Source organism: Sinocyclocheilus rhinocerous, unplaced genomic scaffold (genome assembly GCF_001515625.1).
Source record: "Sinocyclocheilus rhinocerous isolate Xijiao unplaced genomic scaffold, SAMN03320098_v1.1 scaffold701, whole genome shotgun sequence".
Classification (NCBI taxonomy): Eukaryota; Metazoa; Chordata; class Actinopteri; order Cypriniformes; family Cyprinidae; genus Sinocyclocheilus; species Sinocyclocheilus rhinocerous.
Window position 1 is genome coordinate 65,584 of NW_015623472.1, and position 17,726 is coordinate 83,309.

Genomic DNA, 17,726 nt, shown 5'->3' on the forward strand with positions numbered 1-17,726 from the left:
AATGGAGTCAATGTGAGTGTCCCACTTCAGGACCTGAGAGATTGTGGTGCCCAGGAACCTGAATGACTCCACTGCAGTCACAGTGCAGGCTTTCAGTATCAACGATGAGCGTAGTTGTCGCTGAAGGAGAAGAAATCTGAGAATCCTATGGCGAGCGCCCGCTTATATAACCAGATGCCCCGCCCATTCTGGCGGGCTTCGTCGCCATAGGCTCGTGCAGCTCTGCTGCCGAGCCATTGGTTCGTTTTTTAAACACCGCACAAACCAATGGCCGTGCAGTTTGTGAGTGAGCATGCCATCTCAGTGAGAGCGCAGTCTCTGCGTGGGGTCTGCCCAGACAGATACATACTCATTGCTCTTCTGTATCATGCAAGTTTCCCTGCACGAGCCACATTCGCAGAGCGACATTTGCAACAACGTTGCTAGAATTTGCTCTTTTAGGGCTTACCTGCTAGAAATAAGCTCTTTTAGAATAGCCGGATGGCGGCAGGGGAAACGGACCAGAACTGCTGTGTCACTGTAGCGGCGGAGAAGCAGGTCAGCTGTGCTGAGAGGTCCCGATTCCAGCTGCGAAGGCGTGTCAACGGCAAACAGGCTTTCAGGATCAGCGATGAACGTAGAGTCGTCGCTGAAGGAAGAAAATAAATCTGAGAATCCTGTGGCGAGTGCCCGCTTATATAGCCAGATGCCCCACCCATTCTGGCGGGCTTTGGCGGGCTTCGTCGCCCTAGGCTCTGTGCAGTCTTTTTGAAGGAAGAAAATAAATCTGAGAATCCTGTGGCGAGTGCCCGCTTATATAGCCAGATGCCCCACCCATTCTGGCGGGCTTCATCGCCATAGGCTCGTGCAGCTCCGCTGAAAAAAGGCTTTTTTCCCATATGCGTCTTAAGCAAGACGCAGTACGAGTGAAGTATCGAAAGGGAACGAGGCTGTTGATTTTCGCTTTCCCAACAACATATCTCGTTGAGCAGGATCATCCACATGCAGTCTAAGTACCGCAATCGCTTGGACTCGCATGCCTCATGCGGGCTACGACTGAAACTGACTTCTCTGCAACCAGCAGTGAAGAAACTGGCAGAAAAACACCAAGCAGCAGGGCTCACACTAACTTTAAAAGCAATGTAGCCAATTTACTTCGAAAGTTAAAATCATAAGTGGTCGTTTGTCCATTAAATTGTTTCTGTTCTCCATTGGAATTAAGAACTCTGCTTAGTTGCTGATTGGCTGCTGTTTGCTGATTGGCTGTTGTTTGCGATAAGTTACACATTTGACATTCAAACTTTAATTTTGTAACCGTTGCATTTCTTAAACATTTATATATAATTTCCACTTAACATGGGTTTTTTTTTTGGTTTTTTTCACCGTCTCTCTGGGAAACTAGTGATAATATTACAACAGTCCAGTCACTTTCAGTGACATGCTTTTTTAAATCATATAATAATAATAATAATAATAACAATAATAATAGTAAAATGAAAAGAAGAAAATAAAAACAAATAATACATATAGCTAATAATTGTTAAAACAGAATAATAATCCACATATATTCAAGAAAGACATTTAGGCTTTTTTTTTTTTTTGAATTCACTGTTGATAACACTGCTTTAGATGAATGTAAGTAATGTTAATAAACAAATCTACATAGAGTAACTTGGTTATCTATTTCATTTGTCCATTAGTACTACTGATAAATTGAGGAACAACGTGTTGGGTAAAAAGTGAGTTAACACATCAACAACTACCTCAACATGTATTAAGCAGATAAATCGCAGAGGTAACTTGACTCTTGTCTGGATGATACAGGGACAGATGAGACACACGTGTGTTTATCCGCTGCAGAGTGATTGATGAAGGAATGCTGCCATTAAAGGCTTTGAGTGAGTACACTTACAGAAATGAATAAAACATCTTTTAAATGTTAAGTTGTAGTTTATTTTAATTATTGTAATTTCAAACGGAGATATTACAGCACTTTTTCTATTCCTGATTTCTGTGCATTTGATGCAGAGCTTTTGTGGTGGAGCAGGTGACATTTTTGGAAAAAAGGAAAACCTGAAACAACAATATAAATGAAGATAATTTTGTTACTTCTAATACAGAAATCAAATGACATTGTGCTGTTAAAATGACTGCTTTGTATTGTGTTTGTGCGTCTTCGCAGGATCTGAAATGTATGCAGACTGGTGTGAGCAGTGAGGATGGAGAAGTACACAGCAGCATCCTGGAAAAATGGTCGAGTGCCATGAATGAGACGCTCCATCACTCCACCTGCTCTTACTGTCTCATCTGGACCAGCTCTTCATCATCAGTGACCCCAGAGCCAGCGAGAGCATCTAGAGAAACACCAAAAGACACTGAGGATGTGAGTTTGGTCAAGTTTGTTCTGCTGGTTTCTGTTCAAACAACATCAGTCAATGAAACCTGAGTTTCAGAAGCTTCAAAAGCATCATCACATAATGTAATGAAGCTTCTGTAAGTCCGGCTCCATCGACTGATATTGTATGAACAGAAACCAGCAGGACAAAATTGACCAAAATCACCTTTTGTGTTCAGAAAAAAAACACGAGGTTTGAACAGCGCGGAGGCAAGCAGATAATGACTGAATTTATATGTTTGGGTGAACTAACCCTTTAAACCCCCCAAATATAAATTGTATGAAATATATGTAAGCATTTATATTATAGTAGTACCTCAAAGAAATAAACTTTAGATTTATTGAGCGTTTGTGCCTAAGACACAAAAAGGGATTTACAAAAATCACATTCACATTTCTGCGTTTGGTATAGACTAGGGCTACACGATTATGACAAAAATCATAATTGTTGATTATTCCTTTGAAATTGTAATTGCGATTATTAATTACGATTAAATAAATGATGTTTACACCTTTTGTTTGAAGCAACTGCATGCCATATTTTTATATGAAAATAAACAAGCTGAAAACACTGAATTTTTTTTATTGCTTTTCTATAGTATTTAGCCTCAAATGTCAACTATACATTGGATTGGTTTCTTATAAGTTAAAAATATGCATGGTGTTATATTAAAACAATGGAAAAACCCTTAAGATGGCATGTAGAAAGAAAAAAAGCATCTTAAAGCATGCAGAATAACATAATCGTTCAAAGCAGCAATTAATCGTCAAAGTCCACTTATGTAATTTTGGCATCCGTAATTGTACAAATACTCTCTCAGCTTCCTGGCTTTCCACCTCAGCTTTATCCACCAGCTCCCATCTCGTCAACCAATCAGGTCACCCCCAAAGCTTGGTTTTAATTAGGCACAGCTGATGTCTATACCTGGCTGAAGGAATGGCAGAGAGAGAACAACCAGGGAGGGAGTACAAGACAACACAAAGCAAAACAAAGAAAACAAAGTACAACCACATTGCACCAAATAAATAAATAAATGGTGACCACATACATCACAGATGTAAACAGGGAATTAAACATAAGAAATGTGTCCTGGGACGTAACACTAGCAACTTCCTCTCTTCTCGGGCGTCTATAATTACTGTATTGACCCAAATACAAGACGATGTTTTTTTCTTGGAAATACATCTGAAAAAACGCGGTCGTCTTATATTCAGGGTCTAGACTTCGACATGTCAATAATACACCCACAACAATAGGTGGCGCCAAATACGCATAAAACGAGTGTGCGTCCTAATTCAGATGGGCTACCGGTTTTTTTGTTTTCAAAAAGTGTATATGTTTTAAATGTGATTGTTGGTACATTTGACCAGTTTTTACCATACTTTCAAAACAAAAATTAAAATAGGAAAAATATGCAATATGAAAATAATTGAAGACTAAATGTGTTTTACTGAGAAAAAACAAGATTTGGTTTTTAAAAAGCCTTTTTCCAAAAGGTACATCTGGAAAAAGGCGGGTCGTCTTATAATCAGGGTCGTCTTATATTTGGGCCAATATGGTAATAAATAACACAAAACCAAAATGCATTCAAATATTAATAAAACTGCTCATATGACATTCTTCAATAATTTAATTAATTTCTGTAGAGACTGACATTTTAAAAAGGAATTTTTTTTTTTTTTCTTACTTTGGAAGTCAATGGCAACCACCAACTGATTGATTACCAGCAATCTTCAAAACATCTTCTTTTGTGTTCAACATAAGAAAGCAGCTCATACAGGTTTGGAACGACATGAGGGTGAGTAAATGATGACAGAATTTTCATTTTGGGGTGAACTATCCCTTTAAGACAGCAGGACTTTTATTTTGGCCTGACGATGTGGCATCATAAGGCTGCGCCGCGCCCCTGCATCTGTCGGGACTCGACTCTAGAAAGGTTTGTGTTTTTTTCCCCAGCATTTAAATGGTTTAAATCGATGCAAACTGTTTTTTCTGTTTTACAACTTTTATAATAACTGTCAAATAATCATCTTAATTGAATAAAACGGTGTAATGCGTTATCTAACTTTAATAAACGTAATTGTTTTTCCGGAATAAAGCGTATATCTGCGCATGTTTAACAAACGAGGTGCTTCTCATTTCGAGAATCAGTTCATCGTAAACATTCGTGAAGGATAACAGAGCTTTTTGAAACTCCGAGTCAAATGAACCACCACTGAATCAAAAAAAAAAAGAGATCCACTTGAAGCTCGAGTGAAGACACACTCTGGGCAAAACAATGTAAATACAACGAAATCAACAAACTAACATTGTGTGGTGGGGGCTACTGCAAATCAATAGCCAATTAAATCATTAAAATATAACCTATTAATCAATACAAAAACTAAATCAGAAATGCTTAAATATGAGTGTTTTGGCTAATTACACCCCAATTACATCTCATTCTGACTGATTAAGGTGCACCCTGAGATACAGTTTGCATTTATTTTTGTTAATTATTCTGATCTTAAACAGGACAAAGTGTCCGAAACACAGAGGAATAACTCCTGAGATTATAAAGATGGCGTTTATTAAAGAGGAGAGTGAAGACTTGAGGATTGAAGAAGTATTCAGTCTGAAACAAGAAGATACGGAGGAACAAACAGGTTGGTTTTCTTCTTCGAAGCTGAACTCGGTTCCTTTTTAAAATGTCAGTCTCTACAGAAATTAATGAAGTTATTGAAGAATGTCATATGAGCAGTTTTATTTGACATTGAGTGGGTCGCCTCATGTGAACAGACAAATGTTAATGCAGCTGATATCTATCTACAGCGGGTAAAATAAGTATTGAAAACATCACCATTTTTCTCAGTAAATATATTTCTAAAGGTGCTGTTGACTTGAAACTTTCACCAGATGTCGGTAACAAACCAAGTAATCCACACATACAAAGAAAACCAAACAAATAAGTTCAGAAATTAAGTTATGTGTAATAAAATGGAATGACGGGGGGGGGAAAGTATTGAACTACTGAAATCAATTTAAAATTTTTCCTTTCTCTTTGGAGTGTTACAAGCTCTTGGTGCATAAAGAAGATCTGCAAAGTTGCAAAGACAAAAGCCTTTGTTGGTAATGACAGCTTTTTCAAGACGCCTCCTGTAGGAGAAACTAGTCGTATGCATTGCTCAGCTGTGATTTTGGCCCATTCTTCCACACAAACAGTCTTCAAATCTTGAAGGTTCTGTGGGCCTCTTCTATGAACTCTGATCTTTAGTTCTTATTTTCTATTGGATTCAAGTCAGGTGATTGGTTGGGCCATTCTAGCAGCTTTACTTTCTTTTTCGGAGTTTCTTTTGGGATTCATCATTCAATCATTGGCTTGCTGACATGTCCACCCTTTTGTCATCTTCATCATCCTGGTACTGTAGGTGTTCTGCTTGTATATGATGCTGTGAGTGAGAGCTGTTTGTTACTTAAAGCTAAATAATGGTCACAATTGGTGGTTAAACGCAGTGGCGTTGCGAGGGGGGGGCTTTGGGGGCTTAATCCCCTGATGTTTTGCCAAAAGCCCCTGATCTTTTTTAAGATGGACCATTCACTTCACAAATAAAATGTTTTATTAATTATAGGCTAATTTGTTCCAAGTACTAGAAATCCATCTGTCCGTCTGCACTACTGGCTGTGGTAGATTATTAGTTGAACTTAATTACAATTATTAAAATAGTTTAAATTATAATTATACTCCGTTACTTTAACTTGTGTAGACCAAACCGAGAATTCAGTACACAATACAGTTATTTATACTTATTGAAAACCTTATTCACTCTAATAGTGACTTGCAACAAAACAGAACTGTTACAATTAGGTTGAGTAGGTACTCTGAGTACTAGGTACTCGGAGTAGGTTGACTCTTGAGTTTAGCGCGTGCACCACGACTATGAAAAGCCATAAAGTTGTTCCTACTAAATGAACTATACATTTACGTATTTCTAATGTTGACGTCTACGTTTAAAAGTTCAGTCAACCTTTAAAATAGATTTATTTGAGACAATTGGAAACTGGATATTTTTTTTAACAGGGACAAACCATGGCTGGACTGCAACAAAAAAAACGGCATTTTTTTTGGTCCACATATATCATTGCATCTAGTTGTTTTGAATGAGAATAAAATGTCAGGTCCGACAATATTGTCTTTTTAAAATTTAAATCTAGATTTATTCACATTGGCCCATGGAAACCTCTATGAACACACTTGACTTGACTTGCCCAAAAAAATCGCAGGAGACGAATTTACGTTTTATTAAAAAGTGTTTTCGTATTCTACACTCATGGCGCGCACACACATTAGGATAGGTTAGATGCCTGCCTCCGTTGCCAGTCCCTATCAAGCACTTTACCGATTCAACTACTCTCTTCTTCTCCTCCTGCCTGGCTCTTTGGCCCGCATCAGTCACCGCAGAGCAAGCCTGTTCTTGATAATGCTGCTGTGAAAACGTGGGAAAAGCCGACGAGAAAGAAGTTGGGGTGATGCGATCATTTAAGTGCATTTTTCTTATTTTACAAATGATCTGCCAATAGGGTAAGAAAAATACGGCAGCGGCTATTTACACTAAGTGGAATTAACATACTTTCTTAGCGATAGATCCTATTTACAGTAGGCTAAGTGCAAATAGTTCTAGATGCTATTTACACTTAGTGAAAAAGTGATATATTCTATTTATGATGTAAAAGTAGCAGTTCTTAAGTGTAAATAATAATTAGATGCCATTTATACTTTATACTGGCAGATACATGAAGCGATCTTTATATAGGCGGAGCAAAATACTTAATCGCTCTATAGCGCGTTGTGATTGGGTGGTTTACGCTGTCAGTACAGGAGATAAACCAATGGGCCACTGGCTGCTCACTGTCCGTGCGTGATGGTCCTTGGCAAAAAAAACAAAACATTCTGTTGGCCCCTTAAGTGCGTTGGCCTGCCGGGTAAAAGGGTTTCCGGTATGCCCGATTACCAGTCCAGCCCTGCTGCTGAGACAAGAATGGCTGTTCTTTTGGGGGAGCTTCTTGAACTTAATTTGCTTCTTGAATAAGCTGAAGTGAATCATCTTCCTCACTAGATGGTGTTGTCTAGTACAGCTTTAACCTGTTTCAACACTTTTTTTTTTTTTTCTCTTTTCATGTTGCTTTTTAGTCAGCTCTTCAGTTTTCTTTATTTTGCCAGTTTGTTTTTGTTTTTGATACCTGGGGCCCGTTTCAATAAGGAGGTTCAACCAACTCGGAGTTAAAACTTGAACTCTGAGTTGACTTACTCTGAGATGGGATCTCGGCAAAAGCCGGACTCGAACCCGATCAATCGTGTCACAAGCTAGCTCTCCGCGCCCAACGCATTACTGCCTACACCACTGAAGCCATTATTCACACGCGTCGTATTTAACCTTGTGTGACATTGGAGGGCGGAGCTACTGTAAATTTGCACTTAGAAATAGACACTCCGCATAATCTTGTTTTCCATTTGCATTAAGATTATTTTTATTAGCACACTGGCAGATAATTTTACTTAAGTAAAATGCACTTAATTTAGATAAATTAAGTCTTGTTTCCCCCCCAGGAAACAAGACTAAATATCTTGTATCATTTTCTTATATAGAAAATCCATCTTGATTTAAGAATTTTTTTAATATTTGTACTTGATATAAGAAAAATAAATACTTAGTAAGAAAAGCATTTTTGCAGCGTACATGAATGAATTAAGTATTTAAACATCGCTTGCGCTTTAAAAAGGGGGAGGAGACCGAAATGTTATGATTCACCATGGCAACAGCTCCCGCCAAAAAGACGTCTGCATACTTCAGAGGCAATACAAGTTTAATTCTTATCACTGTCATAATATCACAGGTGAAATCTGGCAGAACGGTAGGTTATTGAACTAATTGGCTATTAATTTTCATGGTATCTCACAGACAAAAAAATATATATAATAATAATTTAAGTGCATTTTTCTTATTTTACAAATTATCTGCCAATAGGGTAAGAAAAATACGGCAGCGGCTATTTACACTAAGTGGAATTAGCATACTTTCTTAGCGATAGATCCTATTTACAGTAGGCTAAGTGCAAATAGCTCTAGATGCTATTTACAAAAACCATGGTACCGGTGTCGCAAATCAATCGTATAAACCACGTTGGTTTGAGCTGTCGTTATGACGTTGTTCTACTTCTTCGATCTAATAGCCGACTGGTGCAATGAGCATATACCGCCACCTACAGTCATTTGGTTTTATTTTCTCTTTTCTTCGACTCGAATTACGCTATAGAAATGACGTTACGTAGGAGTGGAGTAATAACGCAACATTCATTTGTTCCGCAATAAATTATATACATACACGCACGCACACACACACATTTGTAGAGAATATTCTTTCTTCTAATTCTGTAAAAACAACAATCACTCACTTATTTATACATTTTTGTTAATTTATTTGGGTACATTCATTTACTATAAAAATACTGTGATTTGAGTGTTAACACTTAATAAGTGAAAACCTTTAACATACTGTTTTGCCAGTATTGTTATATGAGAAATTTGTCTTTATGAATGTTTTAACAAAGATACTCGCTTGACAAACTCACCTTTTCTTCGCGCAAACAAAACTAAGGCTGCGTTCCAATCGGCATGATTAATGCTTTCAGAGGGCACTTCGAAGGGAGAATTGGAGGGCGGAGCTACTGTAAATTTGCACTTAGAAATAGACACTCCGCATAATCTTGTTTTCCATTTGCATTAAGATTATTTTTATTAGCACACTGGCAGATAATTTTACTTAAGTAAAATGCACTTAATTTAGATAAATTAAGTCTTGTTTCCCCCCCAGGAAACAAGACTAAATATCTTGTATCATTTTCTTATATAGAAAATCCATCTTGATTTAAGAATTTTTTTAATATTTGTACTTGATATAAGAAAAATAAATACTTAGTAAGAAAAGCATTTTTGCAGCGTACATGAATGAATTAAGTATTTAAACATCGCTTGCGCTTTAAAAAGGGGGAGGAGACCGAAAGAAACTCTGGGGTTACTGAAGAAAACCTGCTCCTGACCAGGGGTGCATTTCCCAAAAGCATCGTTAGCTAACTATGGTGGTTTGTTCCATTGAACTGTATTGGTAACGATGGAACTTGCGACTCATAGAGTAAGTTACCACGGTAACTGACTCTGAGTACAAGTTACCTCTCTTTCAGAAACGGGCTTGACATACCCTGCTTTCTCGGGTTTGGGTTTTCCATTTCAGAATGGGAGGTTTGTCAGAGTTTCCCTCATTTCAGGGTTAACATACTCAGAGTTTTCACTTAACCTCCTTTCTGAAACGGGCCCCTGGAAGCGGAAAGCATGATATTAAATTACCATGATTGTATGATTGTAAATTATATTACATATAAATTATGTACACATGATCATATAGTATAGACTCGATGCTTGCGTGCGTGTGTGTGTGTGTGTTCTATACTGGGCCTGAAGTTGTGTGGTGGGGTAGAGCTTAATTTTAGTCTTTGAAATGAATTGAAAAATTAAGTAAACAAGAAAAACTAAAATTACAAACAGAAGAACAAATAACTTTATTTATTATTTAATTAAATTACAACAAAATTATTAACAATTTAAACTTCTGAAGTTTGTTTTTAATTAAAATTAATGACCGAGTGCAGCAAATTTATTAGGCTGCTGTCACTTTAAGAGTCACACACCCTTAGTGTGGCAGGAATTTCACCACCGTATGAAGGGTTGTGTGTGTGTGTACTCTCATGTACATTTCCTAACACTGTAGAGTGCAAATTACACCTGCTGTAACATCTCCAAACCTAACCTCTCGCTCTCCATCCTTCTGTACTCATCGAGCAGTTCTGGGTTGCTTTATAATTTTTCCCTGAACTTTGTCAACCTGGTCTTTTTTTCTCTCACTTGCTGACTTTCTACAATGAAATAAATAATAAAGCAAAATATCAACAGTTAGTACATTTTAAATTAATATTAAATTCATAAGAGATATTTAAAAGTCATACACATTATGCTTATGTTTCGGGAATGAGAATCTAAGTTATCTTTACCGCAACTGGCCTTAAATGGTTGTGGTATATGAGAATGGTGTTGCGAAGTATGAGGTGCCTCGGTATGTTTTGCTAACAATAGAGAAGCCATAATGGCTTTGCAAATTTTTTCTCAGTGCATATAATTAGACCTTAATAAAGTACATTTTCATACAAAAATTGTAAATCTAACAATTTTCGAAATGTAGAAAACTTCCTGTTTCGGTAATAATCAAAATGTCGTGTTAACATTCTGACAATAGAATATATAACTGGTGAAATATAAAGAGATGATCTTACCTGGTAGCCATCTTGAAGTAACTGGCCCATGTGCTTCACTCAAAATCAAACTTTATTTAAATTCTGTATGTGTGTTAAAACTGTCCTTAAAAAATGTTGCGGAGGATGAGAACATCAGGCATGGACACGTCATTTTCCTACTTTTTTTTTCATTATTATTATACATGAATATTCAGTATTTTTTTTTTTTCTAAATATTTTTGTTAATTTGTTTAAATTACAACATAACACAATTTGAGCACAGCCGGATGCATTGCGGTATTGAGAATTTCAGCAGAAAATGCTGTAAAATAGAAATATAATTAATTCTCAAGTTGAAATTACACATTGTGCAAGGTAGAGAACAGTATTGTCTTTATTCTGATGCTTTTTTATATTACTAAATTACACGTTTTATATTTAAAATCATTAGTGCCGTGGTGTTTTAATGGTTTCGTGAGAATCACCCAAATATAAAAAAGCAGTAACCAGTAATATTAACTTCTCCATTGTCGTAGGCAGTCGATGTACAAGTATGATGGTTGGTTGGTATTTGTCCCGCCCCTCCTCCATTGATGGTGACAGTGACGAACAATGTGTTTTACGGTTACCAACTCGGCTACAATTTTTTATACGTGTGAGCTGAAGTAAACTATGGAGGAACAGGTGTCAAATGTCAATAACAAATGGGAAGCACTGAAACTTGGCCACCAAAAATTTGTGCATGAATTTGTCCCAATAAGATGGCATCCATTTAATAATATTAATAAATATGATTATAAAACATTATACTATAACATTGAATGTAAACAATGTACACAAGACTGAAGTATCTGCCAGCCTGTTGCTAAAGAAAATACTGCTATTTTAGTGTTAACAGAATTTATCATTATTTGCACAATGTAACTAGAATATATAACTTTTTCCACTTAGTGTAACTGCCAAAAATGTAATTGTTCAGTTAAAGACAGCTCAGTGTTGATTCAGTTCTGTTCAATATTTAAAGTTCATTAATTATGAAATTAGTTCAGTTGGGCAATATAGCATTGTTTACTTGTATAAACCCTTATTAACAAGCCTTTGTAAAAAAATAAATAAAAAATAATAACAGTTGGCACATTCATTTGTTAGGTTACAACCTTGACAGCTGTGATGAATTAATGTCCGGTGTTTGTCATGTGACAATACTGTAGCTTACTACTCTGAAACATTATTTGTTGATTATTCTATTGTATTGTTTCACACATTATTCTTAAAAAAAAATTGTAGGCAGTGTGCACCGTGTACTGTGCAGTAAGCTAGTGTGCCATTTTAAACACAGCCTGTCACTTGCCTCATTTCTGAATGAATCAGCCATTTGAACAAATCGGTTGAATTAATGACTGAATGACTCTCTCATTAAAACAGTCTTTTGCTGACACCTACTGGTTGTTTGCCTTTGTTTAAATGTGTCATTGCATTTTTTCCCCAGCATTTCTTATACTTCTATGTTCCAAAAAATTATTTAAAACAATCTGATAATATTTGTAATTTTTCGTGTAAATGAATTAATGGCACTGAACATGGTTGTGTTGTACCAATAGCCTAGTTGGCAGAGCTCCCACTTGTGGTGCCAATGTGCCTCAAGCAACCTGAATTTGAGTCCCAGCTTAAGTTCTTTTGACCATCCTGTCCCTCTTGCTTCTCCCTGTTGTGTCCCGTCTTCTCTGCACTGTCCTAATAATAAAGACTCAAAAGGCCAAAAACTGAACATAGTTGAGAGAACACTATTTTTCTAATGCTTTAGATTTGAATGGTGAAATTCCATGCATTATAGACCAATCCCAAATCTACTGTTTTAGCTTTTGAGAGAAGCTTCTTAAGGCTTTGCCATTGTTCATAATGTAGATAGTATAGTAATGCAAATGATATAAACACAATAAATCAGGAAACTAGAGGTAAAACAAATCCTGCTTGCACATTCTCTAGAGTTGTGCTTCTGTGAAAGTGCAGTAATGCTGATGAAATGTAAATTTCTCACAATTGTGATTAACTGTTTAATCATTATTTTGTGAACCCAGATGGTTTGTGTACGTAAGAAAACTATATATGTTAAGTATTTCAAAAGTTTTCCCTAAAATCCCAAGCATAACTATAGGTGTATCACCTCTTTTGGGCTAGTTTGAAGGCGCAGTGAGTTCCTGATTATTCGTAATTGACATGAAACGTATTGTATTCTCAGGGAAAACGTATACAAGGAGAAAAGCAGAGGACTTAATACCGAGCCCTGAGGCATTGCATACTGTGTTTGATGAGACATCTCTTCATTTACACAAAGAAAGTGGTAGCAGTTAGATGGATAGGGCATTAATCCTATTATTATTATCTACAAATGCCTATATAACTCAAGCTATGCAAGAGAATGTTGTGGTCAGTGTTGTTGAAAATCCAATAGCTCTAGAAAAACAGAGATAACTTTAAGAAGTACAGTTTCCGTGTTACAATGGGGTGTAAAAAATTTTACTTCACAATTACGGTTTGTTTTTTGTGCAAAATTGAACATTGTTGAAAGGTCTGCATATTTCTAATAATTTAAACGGGAGTGTCAAGCTCAGCCTTGCAAACCAGCCTCTGCAGAGTTTTAAATCCAATTCTAACTGAACATTCCTGAATCAAGGTCTTTAAGGTCAACTTATTAGGTGTGTTGGAGCTAAACTCTGCAGGACTGTGAATCTCCAGGATAAATGGCAGATTTGGGGAATTTTTAATGTCTGTTCTACTGTTGCTTTTAAATTGCGGTTAACTTGTATTTGTCTCTTTTCACCCTAGACCTGATGGTGCTGAAAAAGGAGAGTGAAGTATTAGATGAAATGCAAGATGAAGATCAGTATAAGAAAGAGCATGATTTCATAACTGGACAAAAATCAATTAGTTGCACTCAGACAGAAAAGACTTCCACACAAAAAAGAGCTAAAAAGACTGAAACTAGAGATCATTACACCTGCCAGCACTGTGGAAAGATTTTCAATCAGCATGGAAACTTTAAAGTCCACATGAGAGTTCACACTGGAGAGAAGCCTTATACATGTCAACAATGTGGAAAGAGTTTCGATCAACAAGGAAACCTTAAAGTCCACTTGAGGACTCACACTGGGGAGAAGCCTTATACATGCAAACAATGTGGAAAACATTTCAATGAACATGGAAACCTTAAAGTCCACTTGAGGATTCACACTGGAGAGAAGCCTTTCACCTGCCAACAGTGTGGAAAATGTTTCACTAAAAGAGGAACCCTCAAAAGCCACATGAATGTCCACACAGGCGAGAAGCCTTACACATGCCCCCTGTGTGGAAACCGTTTCAGTCAACAAGGAAGCATTAACAGGCACATGAGAACTCACACCGGAGAGAAGCCATACATCTGCAAACTGTGTGGAAGGAGCTTTACAACAAAACCAAACCTTAGGTATCACATGAACAGTCACACTGGTGAGAAGCCATTTACATGTGATCAGTGTGGAAAGAATTTCAGACATAAAGGAACCATTAAAAAGCACATGATTATTCACTCAAGAGCTCTCCCTCTCAGTTTTATATGTCATCAGTGTAGAATGAGTTTTACAGACAGTAATCACCTTAAAAATCATGTAAAATCTCACACTGGAGAGAAGCCTTTCATGTGCAATGACTGTGGAAAGACTTGCTCAAACAAGACAAATCTAAAGATTCACATGAGAATTCATACTGGAGAGAAGGCTTTCACCTGCCCTCAGTGTGGAAAGAGTTTCAGATTTAGAGGAAACCTTCGGACTCACATGAGAGTTCACAGTGGAGAAAAGCCTTACACCTGCCTTCCATGTGGAAAGAGTTTCACACTTAAAGGAAACCTTAACATTCACATGAGGCTTCACACTGGAGAGAGACATTTCACATGCCACGAGTGTGACATGAGTTTCAAATATCAGAGAAACTTGAAAGATCATTTGCAAACTCATTCTGGAAAGACACTGACATGTTCTTCAGCATGACAAGTTTTGAAAAAGGAGCAATTAAAAAAAAACAAATCACCTGCACATTCACTCTGGAAGAAGGTGCCATAATGTCTAATAATTTTGCCATCACACAAATACACCTGGAAAAAGTTGTGTATGTGTGAGACCCTATTTGTGTTCTTTGTCCAGAAATCGTTTTAAATAGCTCTGCAGTATAAAATGGCACCAGAAAAAGAGTTGTCCACTAAAATTTTGGTGACTGAAATAGCAAAAATAATTTGGAGGGCTGAAATTATTGACTGAAACGGTGACATTTCATTAGCTTTTTCATGATTAATCTTGGTTTTGGTTTCATTTTCATGGGCTTTCAGGCTACGTTCACACTGCAAGCCTTAAGCCCAAGACACACTGAACGATTTTAGCAATCCTATAAGATTATTGCATGTCACACTGTGCAACATGGGTCTTATCACGCAGCATACCCGGTTAAAAAAGTCACCACTCGCCATATATATATATATATATATATATATACAGTTGTGTTCAAAATAATAGCAGTCCACCATCACTAACCAGATTAATAACTGTTTTCGTCAGAAATTTTATTTCTACATGGCAGATATTTTACTAGTAAGTGTAGTAGAGCAATAGAAAACCAACAGTCATGACATGCATGCTGCTGATTCTGTGTAATTGAATCATTAATTGATAAGGGCGTGTTTAAAAATAATAGCAGTGTGGAGTTCAGTTAGAGAGTTAAATCATAAATGTGAAAAACTGGTGTCAAACAAGTGGCCCTTATTTAAGGACAAAGGCAGCAAATGTTGTACTGTGCATTTCTCTCTGAAAATCTGAGTAAAATGGGTCATTCCAGACATTGTTCAGAAGAACCGCGTACTTGGATTAAAAAGTTGATTAGAGAAGGGAAAACATGAAGTGCAGAAAATCATAGGCTGCTCAGCTAAAATGATATCAAATGCTTTAAAATGGCAACCAAAACCAGAAAGACGTGGAAGAAAACATTCAAATGGATCAAAGAATAACCAAAATGGCAAAGACTCAGCCAATGATCAGCTCCAGGGTGATCAAAGAAAGTGTAAAGTTACCTGCGAGTACTGTAACGAAGACGTGAAGCCAAGCTATGGGCAACTTAAGAAGCCCCCGCAAAGTCCCATTTTTGAAAAAAAAACGACACCTGCTGAAGAGGTTACAATATCCCAAAGAACACATTGACTGGCCTAAAAAGAAATGGTGCAATATTATGTGGACTGATGAAAGCAAGATCCTTTTTTGATCCTGTTCTTTTTGGGTCTAGGGGCCACAGACCCCCAAACACCGAATTTAAGCCACAGTACACTGTGAAGACTGTAAAGCATGGTGGCGCAAGCATCATGATATGGGGATGTTTCTTATACTACGGTGTTGGGCCTATTTATCGCATTCCAGGGATCATGGATCAGATTGAGTACATCATAATACTTAAAGAGGTCATATTGCCTTATGTCGAAGAGGAAATGCCCTTGAAATGGGTGTTTCAACAAGACAACGACCCCAAACACACCAGTAAGTGAGCAGCATCTTGGTTCCAGACCAACAAAATTAACATTATGGAGTGGCCAGCCCAATCTCCGGACCTTAATCCAATAGAAAACTTGTAGGGTGACATCAAAAATGCTGTTTCTGAGGCAAAACCAAGAAATGCAGAGGAATTGTGGTATGTAGTGCAATCGTCCTGGGCTGGAATTCCTGTTCACAGGTGCCAGAAGTTGGTCGACTCCATGCAACACAGATGTGAAGCAGTTCTCAGAAACCGTGGCTATAAAACTAAATATTAGTTCAATGATTTACAAGAAAGCTGAATCTTCAAGCATTTTTCAGTTTATACAGTAAATGTTTGGCTTTGTAAAGAAAAATGCAGACACTGCTATTTTCTTTGAACAGCCTAATATTCCTTTTTCTTTCTGTAGTTGTAACAAATTTGATACATTTTTCTTTGTTTTGATTTAGAATAGAATGTGCACTGTTCCCAGTGTATTTGTTTGTATTAAAATAAAAGTTATTATAAGGATTTTGAGCTTTACTCAATTTTTTTAAACACTGCTATTATTTTGAACAACTATATACAGGTGCATCTCAATAAATTAGAATGTCGTGGAAAAGTTCATGTATTTCAGTAATTCAACTCAAATTGTGAAACTCGTGTATTAAATAAATTCAATGCACACAGACACAAGTCGTTTAAGTCTTTGGTTCTTTTAATTGTGATGATTTTGGCTCACATTTAACAAAAACCCACCAATTAACTATCTCAACAAATTAGAATACTTCATAAGACAATAAAAAAAACATTTTTGGTGAATTGTTGGCCTTCTGGAAAGTATGTTAATTTACTGTACATGTACTCAATACTTGGCAGGGGCTCCTTTTGCTTTAATTACTGCCCCAATTCGGCGTGGCATGGAGGTGATCAGTTTGTGGCACTACTGAGGTGGTATGGAAGCCCAGGTTTCTTTGACAGTGGCCTTCATACTGAGTACATGTACAGTAAATGAACATACTTTCCAGAAGGCCAATATTGTTTTATTATAGTTCACCGCACTACAGTAATGCATGGGTAAAGGGAGTCAGAGATTGGGGGCATTTGTCTGAAAAAACTGAACTACACGAGTCCTCTCAGTTTCATGTTCAAGCCTGTGAGGTGTATGAACAGTGGAAACTTAATGGCACCATTGATGCGCAGTCGGAGAGGGACATGCGTGATGCGGCGCTTTTTTGGAGACAGGTGCTGGAGCACATTGTGAATGTGACACTCACACTCGCTTTGTGCAACCTAGCGTTCCGGGGACACGGAGACATTTTGGGACAGCCAAACAGTGGGAATTTCCTTGCCATTATTGAGCTGCTGGCAACCTATGACCCTGTGCTGCAAGATCTGATCAAAAGGCCCAAGGGGTCAATTAAATACCTCAGTCCCTCTATCCAAAATGAGCTCATTTATATTTTGTCACAGCGTGTTCAGCAGGAGATTACGGCTGAAATCAAC

The 17,726-nt window shown here is 37.2% G+C and overlaps 1 protein-coding gene across 2 annotated transcripts; it reads left to right on the top strand.

The window, feature by feature from the left end:
* The first annotated feature begins 4,244 nt into the window (after positions 1-4,244).
* On the top strand, positions 4,245-14,751 carry LOC107749150 (gastrula zinc finger protein XlCGF57.1-like). Of its 2 annotated transcripts, none has more exons than XM_016564284.1 (3): positions 4,245-4,311; positions 4,890-5,020; positions 13,521-14,751. In XM_016564284.1, exons 1-3 carry the CDS (start codon positions 4,253-4,255, stop codon positions 14,717-14,719), a joined length of 1,389 nt encoding a protein of 462 aa, XP_016419770.1. In that variant the 5' UTR covers positions 4,245-4,252; the 3' UTR covers positions 14,720-14,751. The 2 variants fall into 2 exon arrangements, with proteins under 2 accessions (XP_016419770.1, XP_016419825.1); XM_016564339.1 differs by lacking the exon at positions 4,245-4,311 and adding an exon at positions 4,571-4,655.
* The last annotated feature ends 2,975 nt before the right edge of the window (positions 14,752-17,726 follow it).

Bases quoted from the DNA above. Each gene is read 5' to 3' on its own strand.
- LOC107749150 (XM_016564284.1), top strand. From the start codon at position 4,253: ATGTGGCATCATAAGGCTGCGCCGCGCCCCTGCATCTGTCGGGACTCG. The intron at 4,312-4,889 runs GTTTGTGTTTTT...GATCTTAAACAG, and splicing joins CGGGACTCGACTCTAGAAAG to GACAAAGTGTCCGAAACACA. The intron at 5,021-13,520 runs GTTGGTTTTCTT...TTTTCACCCTAG, and splicing joins AGATACGGAGGAACAAACAG to ACCTGATGGTGCTGAAAAAG.